General features: G+C 35.9%; 1 protein-coding gene across 3 annotated transcripts in view; it reads right to left on the bottom strand.

Moving 5' to 3' along the window:
- VIRMA (vir like m6A methyltransferase associated) overlaps positions 1-15,113 on the bottom strand; it is a 63,984-nt gene that overhangs the window by 21,533 nt on the left and 27,338 nt on the right. For all 3 annotated transcript variants that reach the window (XM_045896226.3, XM_045896225.3, XM_045896224.3), the window contains exons 9-16: positions 12,994-13,485; positions 11,810-11,964; positions 8,960-9,042; positions 5,963-6,056; positions 5,281-5,825; positions 4,511-4,746; positions 3,804-4,056; positions 1,155-1,372 (exon numbers count right to left, since the gene is read on the bottom strand). In XM_045896226.3, coding sequence (XP_045752182.1) covers positions 1,155-1,372; positions 3,804-4,056; positions 4,511-4,746; positions 5,281-5,825; positions 5,963-6,056; positions 8,960-9,042; positions 11,810-11,964; positions 12,994-13,485 — 2,076 coding nt within the window. The remainder of the gene's footprint in view (positions 1-1,154; positions 1,373-3,803; positions 4,057-4,510; positions 4,747-5,280; positions 5,826-5,962; positions 6,057-8,959; positions 9,043-11,809; positions 11,965-12,993; positions 13,486-15,113) is intronic.

Genomic DNA, 15,113 nt, shown 5'->3' with positions numbered 1-15,113 from the left:
GCTTGAAGCAAGAATATCAAGGGCTCTGCTTTAGATCTATTCAGTGTGAATTGTCCATTAAACAACCAAACAGAGATGTCAAATAGATGGATGGGTTATTTGGAGCTTAGCAGAAAAATTAGAGCTAGAGGGAGAAAAGGGAATAGGTTAAGACAATTTAGGAAAAGATTACCGACAGGAAAAAGGCCAGAAACATGAATCCAGCAAAGCCAAAAACATCACAGATAATGCTATGGCAAATGTATACAAAGGGTATTTGTAAGAGCTAGGAATGGAGGAATCAAGGAAAGTTTTTTTGCTTTCTTGGAGGTAAAGAATATGAGTTTTAAAGGATATAGAGTAAATACCCAGGCAATAGGAAAAAGGACATTCCACAAGTAAAATGTAAAGACTATAGTGAGAGACGGGATGGGGTAGGAGGAGGAGGAAAACTTGGATTTTCAGCAGGTGCTACCAACAGAGAGAGAATATAAATGAGGAGACAGGTTTATCAGAAGGAAGTAGAGAAAGTAGGAGCCAGAACCAAACACGGTATTTGGAACATAAGTTTTCAACCAATGTTGTAAGAATTAATGAGAGGCACAAACGTATGTTTCTTCCTCCTTTCTATCTCATAATCCTACATACTTCTACAAATTCCCAAGGAAATCTACACAGTATCCAGCTACCTTCCTAGAGAAGAAAAAGATTAGGGCATGGACAGAGAGACAAGAGCAGAAATTATACTTGAGGTTTAAATTATCTCAAATTAATTTTATCTCAGCCATTCCTCTTACAGAATAAAAAACACAGAATCAGTACTTTTAGCTTTAGGGTCCATAGTACCGCACCATCATCACTTTTGAAGGACTACAGGTAAATATATCAACAAAGCAAATATAGTGGGAATTAACATCCCTGGAACAGTAAGATTCCCTTCTTAAATACTGTAAGATGACCACATTAATTTGTCTATCTATTCAATTTATAATTTTAATCCTGAAGATTTTATTACTAGCACACTTCACTGCTAACAAACCTTTTCCATAAATACAAATTTCTCCACATGAAAGAAATCATATCTCCAACTTTCTATAATTAGCTATGAATTAATCAATTTGGGGAGGAGTGACAGTAAAAAATTAAGTCCAAGAATATATTAAATTAAGCATTACCTTTTTAAATGAAATAATCCATAATCATGCTCTGCAAGAAACATCATTGTTCTGACACATGTCAGTAAACAGTTGTAACTGCTCTCAGAGTTAGCTAGCATAGCCAGTAAACAGTCACAGATTAAGGCCATCAGTTCTTTGTTTGGTAGAGAATTGGAGAGCTGCTCCAGTTCAGAAATAGAACCTTCAGAAGAGTTTGGCAAAATAAGAGCAATGTCCTGTGAAGGAGGAGAGGAGTAGGGGAAAAATTTTTCATTATTATGACCATCAATTCACATTTTTATATTAGGAATACATACCAATTAATACTTAGTAATTACCTCATCAAAATATTGTTACCTTCCTATGCTAAATATAAATTCAAACACAAAGAAGTCATTTTGCTCTTCTATAAAAGGTGATACAAAAATATACACTTAAAGAAATAAAGACAAACATTTTACAATATTTTTACTTTAGAAGAACGTCATATCCATTCATTTGGCTCTATGCCCAAAGAGCCTGAAACTCATGACACCAAAATCAAGAGTTGCACGTTCTACCAACTGAGCCAGCCAGGTGCCCCTAAAAATTTTTCCTTCCACGTCACAGTGAGTGTAGTTTCTATCTTCAAATGGTTAAGTGAACTACTTTTGGTACTAAAATACTTTAAATCATTGTATTATTGATTCATTTGAATATTTTTTTAATTTATAAAGAAATCGTTCAGTGAAATAAAATTTTTTAAAAAGATTGTATTTGTTTATTTGAAAGAGTGAGCAAAAGCACATGTGAGCTGGGGGTGGGGGGGAGAGGAAGAGGAAAAGAATCCCAAGCAGACTCCCTGCTGAGCACAGAGCCAGATTGTGGGGGGTAGGGGGGCTTGATCTCATGACCCTGAGATCATGACCTGAGCCAAAACCAAGAGTTGGATGCTTAACCCACTGAGCCACCCAGGTGCCCCTCAGTGAAATAAATTTTAATAAACATATCCATATTGGGGTGCCTGGGGGGCTCAGTGGGTTGAGCATCTGCCTTCAGCTTGGGTCATGATCCCAGTGGGATCAAGCCCCACGTCGGGTTCCCTGCTCAGCAGGGAGTCTGCTTCTCCCTCTCCCTCTGTCTGCTGCTCCCCCTGCTTGTGCTGTCAAATAAATAAAATCTTAAAAATAAATAAATAAACATATCCATACTGGAATTTAAAACATCACAGAAAGAAATGGATGGAGCAAATAAACATTTAAGCAGTCTTCCAAGTAAATATTTTCCTCCAGTTTTTATATACTTTTAAAATTCAAGTTTTTCAATGCTCAAGCAAGTTTAACCAACAATAAAAATTCCCACCACTCTTTTTATAAAAGTAAATAAAATAGATTTTACAGAAACATTTTTGGGTATGTCTCATCGCCCTTAATCACTTCAACATACCGCAAACTAAGATTCAACATGGGTTAAAACTATAAAACAAAGTTTGAATCAGAAGGAAAATATATAAGATGAGGCCAAGAATGAGGTTTATGTGAACAGGGCAGCTAGGGTGCTATAGTGTCATTCAGATTAGTCATAAAACCCGACGTGGATTATATAACACCAGTCAAAAGGACATTTTAAGTTATAAGGACTTTAAATATCCTTTCTACCAGGTCCCAAACTATTTCAATCAGATCCCCTTTTCGTGAAAACAAGTCACACCAAAAATGTTTCTTCTTGATTTAAGTGTTAAATGTAACCAAACTGGATTTTTGTCAGCTGAAAAAAGATAATCTTCCAACATGGGATCCTATTAAAAATATTCTGCCTGAAAAAAAATGACATCTGATGATTAGATAGCAGGAGCATTATGATAAGCGAAAGTACCAATATGTACAGAAATCTTCAAAGATCTTGGGCACCTGGATGGCTCAGTTGGTTGGGCAACTGACTCTTGGTTTCGGCTCAGGTGGTGATCCTGGGTTATGGGATCAAGCCCAGCACTGAGCCCCATATCAGGCTCCATGCTTGGCCCAGAGTCTGCTTAAGATTCTCTCCCTTTCCCTCTCCCTCCCCCTTGCCCCTCTCCCCACTTGTGTGTGCACTTTCTAAAATAAATAAAATCTTAAAAAAAAAGACAAAGAAATCTTCAAAGATCTCAATCACAATGGGCTTTAAAAGTTAAAACAATTATCATTAACTCATGGAATTATAAACTGGAAGCCAATATTATAGAGAGGCAGAAATACTATAGTCAACATCTGTAAGCAGAGTAGTCTGAAACACACTAAAACTGTAGTCGTCTCTGATACCTTCAAAAGTTGTCCTAATGAGAACATGATATTATTAATTCAACCAATCACAAAGCTATAAAATTCAAGAATCTGTGTATAAGTGGCAGGAAAATGAAAATACTAGACATAACCAACCCCAAAGAAATCAGTGGCACATAAAGCAACTACCCAAGGATGCAATCTCATAAAGAAAAAGAGACTTCAGAGAAACCTGTGAAATACAAACCTAAAGAAAGCTATGAAGCACCAAACCATTTTATTGTTGGTTCACTAGTCAAACTGATCTCCCTAAACAACCAGATTAATACAACAGATGAGATCTCTGTGTTCACAGCCAAGATTTATATCAAGAGAAGCTTTTCAACCATACACAAACACACAGAATTTATAAAATAACCATAAATACCTGATCACAGAGAGACTGCAAAATGGATGTGATATATTCAACACACTGTTGGCGAATAACACTGTCTCCAGGAGACCGCACCAAAGCTAACAGATCCTGGAATATTTCTGCATATCTTTCGTCACCTTTAATAGTTCCATTAATTAGATGCAAAATAGCTAATTTACAAGCTTTGTGTGAAGCCAGAGCATCAAGAAGAGCAAGCAACCTGGTGGTTTGGCTAGTATACTGTTTTTCTTTATCTTCTGAAGTGCTGAAATAAAATCAATACATTTAGTAAACAATATACTTAATTTTAGGGCATTATTTAACTAATATTTATTTTTCAACACATATTATGATATACAAATCTTGTATAAAACATTTCATTCCTTGGATATGACGACTCTCTGGAATTTTACAATTACTATAAAATATTATAAATTCAGATTTCAGTATCTTTAAATCAGAGTACTTCATAGTTCACCTTTCAAACACCCAAAATCAAGACTTTCAAGGTATCTTGCACATGAAATTGTTTTCTAATTAAAAATAATCTACATATATTCATATACATACATACACGTATATGTATATATGTATATATTTATATGTAATATATATTATCTAAGCATTCTAAACCCTGATTTCCAAATTCTAAGTGAAAAAAAATGTATCTGTATCAAGAATAACTTGAGGAAAAAATTTTTAATGCAAAATGAAAATACCTTTGCAAGTCTTCTACAATCAAATCCAACACAGTTCTCATAATCAGAAGTGCAGTTGGTGAGGCAAGGTCACACAATTGAACACAAATACGCCGTAACATGTGTTGAATGGGCTGGCAGGTTGTGCCAGAGAAAGAGCGAACTATTTCTTGGAGCAACTTTGCTTGAACATGAAGGTGCATGCTCCACAATTTTCGGGTGTTGAGTGCCACTGATATATCATGTGGCTCAATAACCTGTTAAAAAAGTATATTGTATGTGTACGTAGATTTTTTTTAATATTTATTTATAGTCACAAAAACTGTTCAGGAAGAACTGTTATGAAAAGAACATCTTTACTACATGCTTAAAACATTTTTCTATTATACAATTAAACATTCGCTTGAATTCAATGCATCTAGAAAATCTGATTGTTCTCAGGTTAGCAGTCAGTAGAGCAGAGTCCATTGGTGAACCAACCTAGTTAATGGCAAATTCTAACACATGATAAAGGGAAAAAAAGGCTTTAAAAATAACAAAAGTACAAGTATACAGAACAGCATAATAAAATTCACATTAACAAAAATTTATTTAAAATGTTGCCCCCATATTTCTTTAATGACCAACTTGCTTCAGTTTTATCTCACCCTCATCCAGTTATTTTATGTCTTTTTTAGGGGAAGGGGATGAGGGCAGTGGGTTTGTTTGTTTTTTTTAATAACAAAATCACTGGCTTTTTTAAAAGTGTTACTGCAGTCATTTATAAGATGCATGTTATATGGAAGTGATACCTGAGTTGTTTGCATGGGCAATGGTAGAGGCAGCAGCTCTGAAAGTAGTATGAGTCCAGAAAAAAATCCTTCAGGAATCTTCAAGATTGAAGAAAGAACTTCTTTCAACATTAAAGACCAAGTATTATTGGCCAGAGTCTCTTCTGAGATTGTGAGTTTTTCGTTAACTCCTTGTGTAAAAGTCAGTAAGATATCAATGATATCATTTTGAATTTTCTGTTCATCACTATCCAAACGACCTGAGAGAGGGATAGAGCACAGGAGCATGTGTAAAGTCACAAGTGCTGAAGGAACACGCATGTCCTTAAACTCAAAGGATCCACCTCTCAGGAGTTCCGTTAACATTGTTTTAAGAAGACTGAGTGTGCAGCGAGCCATTGAAATAGTAGTAACTCTGTGAAGGGTAGTCCCCATGTTGACATGGAGCCTCCAAGGCTGAGTCAGAATACTGTTCAATTTTTGTAGAACCCGAATAAAGGTGTCCATTCCTTCAGCAGAAAAAAGCTGAATAACGGCAAGATTCCATTTCAGGTCTTTCTGTTGACCTTTATATAGGATAAGGGGAAAAAAAACTAATTACTTATATGTTAATAATTAGTTAAGATTTTTTAATATTTTATTTAATAAATAGCATTTATACTAGGATTTAAGAATAGTTTTTAAAGTATAATAGCCATATTACCTTCAACAGGAGGTGGTGGACATGCCACATTACAGAGAACACGCAAGGCAGTGGTAAGGCCAACTCCTTCTGGGGTCATCAAATTATCAATATTCTTTAAAAATAAAAATGAACAGAAAGTTTAATTTCTTGGTGCTTGGATATGAATCAAGAAAAAATTCCCAAGAAGGCATTAATTAAAAATATGAGTTTCATGTTAAGTACTTACACCATTTTAAGTTTAAGTAAATTTAAAACATGAATAAAACTAATGAAGTTTTGGGCGCCTGGGTGGCTCAGTCGGTTGAGCGACTGCCTTTGGCTCAGGTCATGATCCCAGGGTCCTGGGATCGAGTCCCACATCGGGCTCCCTGCTCTGCGGGGAGCCTGCTTCTCCCTCTCCCACTCCCCCTGCTTGTGTTCCCTCTCTCGCTGTGTCTCTCTCTGTCAAATAAATAAATAAAATCTTTAAAAAAAAAAAAAAAACTAATGAAGTTTTTATAAAGGTTATTTTATAAAATTAATAATTGCCAAGTTCAAGTATATTAAAAAGTACAGATTAAAATGAAAGTAACATACAAAAATGAATGAGACTCCCTGTATTAAGAATTTAAAATAGTTCTTTTTCATATACTCTTTCTATATACCCTCCCTCCCAAAAATGATTTTACAAAGCCCTGTGGGTACTAAACCTCTTTCAAAACTAAGGAAGCAACAAGGAATGTTTTAGCACTACATAACATACACTTCAAAGCAGATACCACAGGAATCTGGTTGCGATGACCAGTTAGGGCATGGTTAAAGGGAAAAGAAATACAATTGCCTATGTCCTTAGCAGCTGCCCATGCTATGTTTCCTGACAACAAATAAGTTATGTGTAAGTTTCTTTGTTTTTGTAGTTTCCACAGAGCAGCATAGATGGTTTTGAAAAAACTCTGAAGAAGTTTTTTATGAAGAATTTTAAAATGTTACTATTTCAGCTGCTAACCCTCAGAGGAGAAACTTAAAAAGAAAAATAAGAAAATTCCTGGGCACCTGGGTGGCTCAGATGGTTAAGCGTCTGCCTTCGGCTCAGGTCATGATCCCAGGGTCCTGGGATCGAGTCCCACATCGGGCTCCCGGCTCAGCGGGGAGCCTGCTTCTCCCTCTGACCCTCTCCCCTCTCATGCTGTTTCTCTCTCGCTCGCTCTCCAAAAAATAAATAAAATCTTAAAAAAAAAAAAAAGAAAATTCCTTTCCCCTATACATTTTTTCTATTTCTTCCTTGCTGCCTTTCCACAATAATTCCACAAATTACATAAAGCAGCATGGAGCACACAGAGAAGTTTCACTCTCAGATCAACTGTTTTTGGTATATCTTGGAATGAGAATCTCTTATTATTAACTATAATTAATGGATAAGGATTTAAATAAAAATAAAAATTCTTTTAATTACAGCATGTAATTTAAATTTCTAGAGCTAAATTTCTTATTGGTTAAAAACTTTTACCCAAGCATACAATCTTTATTGGACACCTTATACATTCTCCTGACCATGCACAAGTACCCTGAACACATGACCATCTACATTTATAGGATCTATTGTACTTCTGCCAAATAAAAGACTGACTATATGAGAAACTCTAGATGACATCTGAGGCACAGAGTAAGGAACACAGAAGAATATGATGGCACCACAGGAGGTAAAAGTACTCTTAGGAAAGAGGGAGTAAAAAGAGAAGATAAGGACAGACAAGTCAGTAAAGAAAAATCCAAAGCAGATATACCCAAACAGTACTTAGTTGCTATTTTAATAACACACATTTCAACTCCAAAACCAAGATGTTTTACTTACACACACACATACACACACAGCTCATCTGTTAAATGAAAGAGGAAATAATTCAAGGTCCAATTCTGTCTCTCTAGCTTAAAATTTTTTATGCATCTATGACCACCTTTATTAGTCCTTCTTCCTATACTATACTTTTAAAACTAATTAACAATGCAACAGTTTTAATGAATTTTTAAATTACTAATTACATGAATTTTTCAAATGCACTATTATGATACAGGAATTTCAACTTTTATGAATGTTTTATTTGTAGATGTGACCATCCCAAATTAACAAATTTAGAACTAGTTCCCATTGTAATTATCTAGAATTGACTCTTGTTGATTTTCACCTAAAAATTTTGAAGGAAGTTCTTTTTCACCAAAGTTTAACTGAAACAATTATACATTAAATTATCAGGGCATTTAACTTTAAAACGCTGTTGTAAAGATCATCAAAATGGTAGGTGATATTACTCCAATTTGAGAAAAAAAATAGGGCAGAATTTGGTAGTGGAAAGTAGTACAATACACAGGGTTGTGTGCAAGTGTATTCACATATACACACCATCACACACCCATCTACATACACATACCAATCTGTACCATAAGGCTAGCAAATCAATCAAATACACTTAACAATTACTGTATTATATACATTATATATATATAGTATTATATATACTGTATATATACACGTATTATATACATTAATGCAATATTACTATATTTGGAACCATACAGTTCCATAAAATGAAGGCACTTTAAGGGGTGCCTGGGTGGCTCATTTGGTTAAGCATCTGACTTGGTTTCAGCTCAGGTCACGGCCTCAGGGTTGTGAGATGGAGCCCCACACATCAGGCTCCCTGATCAGTGGGGAGTCTGCTTCTTTCCCTCTCCCCTCCCCTTGCTCATGTGCACACACTCTCGCTCTCTAAAATAAAACAAATAAGGGATGCCTGTGTGGCTCAGTCAGTTAAGTGTCTGCCTTTGGCTCGGGTCATGATCCCAGGGTCCTGGGATCAAGCACCACATCGGGCTCCTTGTTCAGCGGGGAGCCTGCTTCTCCCTCTGCCTGCTTCTCCCCCTGCTTGTGCTCTCTCTCTCTCTCTGACAAATGAATAAATTAAAAATCTTAAAAAAAAATTAAATTAAATAAAATCATCTTTAAAAAAAAAAATCAAGGCACTTTTAGGCTTTACTTACCTGTTTAACATATTCAATCAGGTTTGGGATGCAGTTAATTTCAAATCTAAGGTTTTTCAGAGGTTCAAGCCACTTGCCAAGTTCTTAAAAACAAAGAGGTCATTCATAATATAATATTTTAAAATAAAAAGTCTTTATAACAAAGGAAATAGAGGTATTCTTTTTCAAAGAAGAACATTATCAGATTCATACTGATTTCAATAATCTAAATTTCATACAGGGATAAACTTATGTCTAATTCTCTAAACAAGCCTTAACATGAAATGTGAATGGGCTACATACAGGCTTAGAAATAAGAAGTGACCATTCTTAGTTACTTGGTTTCTGAAAAACTTAAGTGTTTACATGCTTAAACAGGACCATCAACTTACAACATTAAAAAAAAATTGTAAAATTGACTGCTTATAAACTAACAAATAATAAAATAGTGTTTATTCACCTAATGCTACCACCACCTCCCACACCCCACAAAAAGCACGCACAAATGTATTAATTTCTAACAGGGACATTTGCTGAGTGACATTTCTCTTAACATGAATTTTAAATTTTGCCAATTTCCTAATTTGCCTTTATAAAATTAAAAGTAATCACTATCATCCCAAAATAACAACAAACTTTGCTTATAAAACAATCACAAATGAAATATACCATTTCCCACAAGTGAATTCAAAACTCTGCTAGAAAAAAATGAACAAACAAAAAAAGCAGAAACAGATTCATAAGTATATAAAGAACTGGTAGTTGCCAGAGGGGAGGGGTATGGAAGGATGAGCAAAATGGGTGAAGGGGAGTAGGAGTTAAAGGCTTCCAGTTATAGAATGAATAAGTCATGGGGATGAAAGGTACAGCATAGGGAATATAGTCAATGGTATAATAGCATTGTATGGTGACACGGTAGCTATACTTTGGTGAGCACAGCATAACTGTATAGAATTGTGCAATCATTATGTTGTACATATAGAGTTGTGTAATCCCTATGCTGTACGACTGAAACTAATGTACACTGTGTGTCAATTATACTTCAAAAAAAAAAAAATTGAGTGGAATAACGGAGAAGAAAAAAACTCTCCTAGAAGCTATGCTGTAACATCCATACTTTATCACCAAAACTATTTTAAGAAAAGCATTCTAAAGTAATGTAAAAAGTGATATGCCAGTTCCAGACACTTTTTAGGAATGACTAAGGAAACTGAAAATAGCAGTCATTTCTCTCCTTGGTTCTACAATTCTCCATGAGGATTACACCTATGTACATCTGAGTATTTTTCCTATGTGTTTTTAAATTAACTCTTTCATATATACAGCATATATTGCTCAAGTGAAAGATATAAGGAACAAAAATAAAACATATGTGTACCCATCACCCAGAATAAGAAGTAAAGCATTAATAATACCTTTGAAGATGTTGTGTGCCCTCCTTTTATAAAGGCACACTACAGGGAAGAAACCTATTTCCTATATGAGAAGTTGAGTTTACTAACCCATACCTTTACTGGTGGTATCACACATAAAATTTAAGATTAAAAAGAAAAAAGTCAGGGGAGCCTGGGTGTCTCAGTCAGTTAAGCGTTCGACTCTTGATTTCAGCTCAGGTCAGGATCTCAGGGTCATGAAATCGAGCCCCTCCTCCAGCTCCATGCTTAGCAGGGAGTCTGCTTAAGATTCTCTCCTTCTTCTTCTGTCCCTCCCCGACCACCCTCCACTTACATGCTCTCTCTCTCAAAAAAAATAAAAGAAAAAGAAAAAAGTCCACACGCTATTTACAATATTTACTCAATGTTATCAAATTTTCTACTTGGTAAGGTCAGAAAGAAACCAAAACAAAACAAAAAAAAACTGTGATTAGATAACCTTTCAATTTTTCAGGACTGCCCACATAAGGTTTGTCATTAACTTCATTCAACATAGATTTATATACTTTAGAAAAAAATTTTCATATTCACCATCTTTCACTTTTGAGGACAGCACATGTATGTTAATTAATGACAAATGGATTTCTAAATTGTACTTAGAATAGTGTTATACTTAAAAATATATATAGAAAACACACACATACACAAACGATACACAAAACTGAACTTTTTGGGGCGCCTGGGTGGCTCAGTCGTTAAGCATCTGCCTTCGGCTCAGGTCATGATCCCAGGGTCCTGGGATCGAGTCCCACATTGGGCTTCCCGCTCTGCGGGAAGCCTGCTTCTCCCTCTCCCATTTCCCCTGCTTGTGTTCCTGCTCTCGCTATGTCTCTCTCTGTTAAATAAATAAAATCTTTAAAAAAAAAAATAAAAAAATAAAAAAACCCTGAACTTTTGAAGGGGTGCTTGGGTGGCTCAGTCGGTTAAGCATCCGACTCCTGATTTCAGCTCAGGTCTTGATCTCAGGGTTGTGAGTTCAAGCCCTGCCTTGGGCTCCATGCTGAGCGTGGAGCCTACTTTAAAAAAAAAAAAAATTGGGGGTGCCTGGCTAGCTCAGTCGGTGGAGCATGCAACTCTTAATCTCAGGGTTGTAAATTCGAGCCACATGTGAGTGTAGAGATTACTTAAACATAATTTTAAAATCTTAAAACAAAAACAAAAACTGAACATTTGAGTTCACCTTCAAGCTACTTCCATTTTGATTAGGAACTTCAACTATCCACCAATTACCATGATTTTCCAGGAAAAGGTACTTGTGACAATTTCCTAAAAATCTTTTTAAGAACACCATATAAAATACTTTCACAAAGGGTACTTTCAAGAAGTAACAGAGTATTACTATATATATTTTCAAAACATGATAAAGTACTAATTACAGATATTCAAAGGCTTTTTCCTTCACATATCATAAATGCTTAAGTAACTTCAAGTACCATACCTTGCAATTTAGCATTATTTTCATCTGCTTTACAAAGCTTCAAGAGAGATGCTGCATGCTGTTCTAGCATTTGGACATCACTGGAAGACTGAACCACCACCAAAATAAGTATGCATGCATAATTATAAGCTACTGACTTCTTAGACTTGGAATCACTGAAACAAAATAAGGTTTTAAAGTTTTTGGTATGAAAGCAATTTTTCCAGGAACAATTTTAAACATTTTTTTCTATTTGGCTTTAAAGAGACCAAGGAATTTTACAGTGAAACATGACTAACTCCCTGAAGACAAGAAATTAGATTTTAAAGTTCACTTCCAACTCACTTGAAAACACTACTTAAAAGTACATAAACAAAGCATATGCATCACAATGGAGAGTGAAATTCTATTAAGAAAGAAGATCAAAAGAACAATGAAATATTAACAAGTATACTTCATCAGCAATGAAAGATTCGGAAGTATACTTCAATGGTCTCCTTTAAAATTTTGTTCACTCTGGGTAAGTAGGAATAAGTGTGATGAATCAACCTACTGCCATCATCACTGACTTCTACCTTAAAACTGCTGAGATTAAAGCCACTGCCTTTCCTAGTCCCCCCAAAAAAGATCTGTCACTCAAGGAGTCATATCAAGACCCTGTTGTGAGGCCAGTTACCTGGATGTCACTGCTTTGTATGACATGAGCCAGGAAGACCATGTTTATCTCCTCAGACACTAAAATCAATCCTCTGCCCTACTGGGCAGCTCTTGAAAACTAGTATCATTCTAAATTCCCTGCTGACATTCAGTCAAAGTACTTCTGAAACCAGAGCACCATAGTCTAAAGGCAAGGGAAAATTCAAGGTAGCAAGACAGTCCTCATTACTCTGCAAGTATATATTCTGGTGCCTTAGGATTCCCCTACACACAAATTAGCAAGAGATCTATAGTTGTAATCTTGTAATCTTGTCAATACCACGGGGAAACTGGAAGAAGCTTCTAAAAGATCCATTTTGTTGCTTTACAGACACATCTTATATTTTAGAAATTTCTATCATTCTAATCCTTAATTAACAAATTATGTATTATGTCAAAAAATAATTATAATAATTTTTACTTTCAAACAACACCTTTTAAGAAACTAGCCCTTTACTGATGTAGTTTTCCAGTATAATAGGAAATTTAAGGAGTAAAAAGAAAATTACCCCAAGGCTTCTTTGGAATAGTACTCCATTAGAGTAATAAGACTTTGGAGATTTTTCTCAAGACTGAAAACATGGCCAACAGCTGATCTTCCCACAGGATTGAAAGTAATCAAATAAAGATTGTGAAGGGTTCCCAAAAGATCTGAATGGTCAGTTTCTTCACTGGCTGTGCAACGCTGAAAATGGCTGAACAGTTCTGTAATACACTGCAATGTCTGTGTTGAGTCCTGCAGCCACAAGGCAAATGCATCGTCAATAACTCCATCAGATTGAAGACCCTCCTCCTCATCTTGATCATAAAGGTGACACAGAGCTCGGATCAACAAATTTGTTGCTTCATATTCCGACATAAAAAAAAGAAGACCCCTCTGCGACTGTGCAAGAAACTTTAAAACATCTTTCGTGGCTTGCAGCACACCAGGGTGGGCACTTGTTACTGGAATTGACAGAAGCAAGGTAACTAACTCCAAGAAGTGATGACTATGAAGATACCTGTAGAAAAATTAATTGATGCATATTATGTCAGTGTAAAACATTCTTCATTTATTCAGTATTCATTAGCTAGGAGAGGCATAAAAATTTTAATGGCCATAATCCTTATCCTTAGCAATATACTACTTTAACTAAAAACATAACGTGGCAGCAAGTCTTCTCTCCACTGGGTCAAATGAAAGTGGAAATTATGTGAGGCTTTTTTCTAGCTAACATTCAACGGATATTTGACATATAGCCGTTGGCAAGTATTCTCTTTCCAGAATCAACCTTGATTTTAAATTCTGGGTCTTCTTGGGGTGCCCAGGTGGCTCAGTTGGTTAAGCATCTGCCTTCAGCTCAGGTCATGATCCCAAGGCCCTGGGATCGAGTCCCACATCAGGCTCCCTGCTCAGTGGGGAGCCTGCTTCTCCCTCTGTCTCTGCCTATCTGTGCTCTCTGTGTCTCTGTCAAATAAATAAATAAAATCTTTAATTAAATTAATTAATTAATTCTGGGAATTAATTAATTCTGGGAATTAATTCTGGGTCTTCTTTCCAGACCACTCATCAAATGTTCCTTTTTCACCATGGTCCTACTCTATTCATGGCACACCAGTATATCTGAATTAGCGTACCTAGGAAAAATTTAGTACATATACTATAAAAAATATATAGTTTATTCATATTTACTATAGGCAGTATATCTGAATTAGTACCTCTAAAGAAAACAAATTCAAATTATCCATTTTTAGTATTTGAAGAGTTAATACTACCATACGTAGCACTTTTATCAAACCCAAGAACCATTTTTTAGCATACATATTTTTAGTAGAAAAAGTGTGAACTTACTCAACACCCCAAAACAGACACAAATGCTACTGATAGAGTATTTTCACTGTCCTAAAAACATTGTGCTCCACGTATTGTTCCTCTCCCTCCCCCTAACCCCGGCAATCACTGATCTTTTTACTGTTTTCATAGTTTTGCCTTTTTCAGAATGTCCTATATTTGGAATCATAGAATATATAACTACCTCTCATATTATTCCTTAAACTCAGATTTCTACTTTAGGATAATAAACACCCCCAGTAACTTCTTGACTATGAAGGCAAACAGAACTCTCAAGAAGACAAAACCCCATAACTACTATGTTCAAAGAGTATCTTTAACCACCTTGTGGAGTGTTCAGAAAATAGTTAACACTGCAGGCAAGGCGGGCCCTAGCATCTGGGAACTTGGATTTGGGGAGGGTTCCCATCACCCAACTGGTAAGAATGTTCACTGTGCCTAAACTGTTTATGCAAACAATATGGTTTACACTGAACACCTGCTTTCGTTCTGAGAGCCTGGGATTCTGTTACACAGTAGATTTTGGGGGCCTATGTGGCTATCCTCCAGTAATAAGCTTGGATGTTGAGATTCTAACGAGCTTTCTCAGTATGCAACATTTCGTACACATTGTCACAATTTCTTGCTGGGGGAATTATGCAGGTCCTATGTGACTCCACTGGAAAAGGACTCTGGATGCCTCTGACTGGTTTCCTCAGGTTTCTCCCTATGTACCCTTTTCCTTTGCTGATGGTGCCTTGTATCCTTTTGCTGTAATAAATCATAGTTGTGAGCACAGTGCTGAGTCCTGTGAGTACC

The sequence above is a fragment of the Mirounga angustirostris genome, unplaced genomic scaffold, assembly GCF_029215605.1.
Source record: "Mirounga angustirostris isolate CCGP_5_RB_7025 unplaced genomic scaffold, mMirAng1.0.hap1 SCAF_4, whole genome shotgun sequence".
Taxonomy (NCBI): Eukaryota; Metazoa; Chordata; class Mammalia; order Carnivora; family Phocidae; genus Mirounga; species Mirounga angustirostris.
This window is presented reverse-complemented; position numbering and strand designations above follow the sequence as displayed.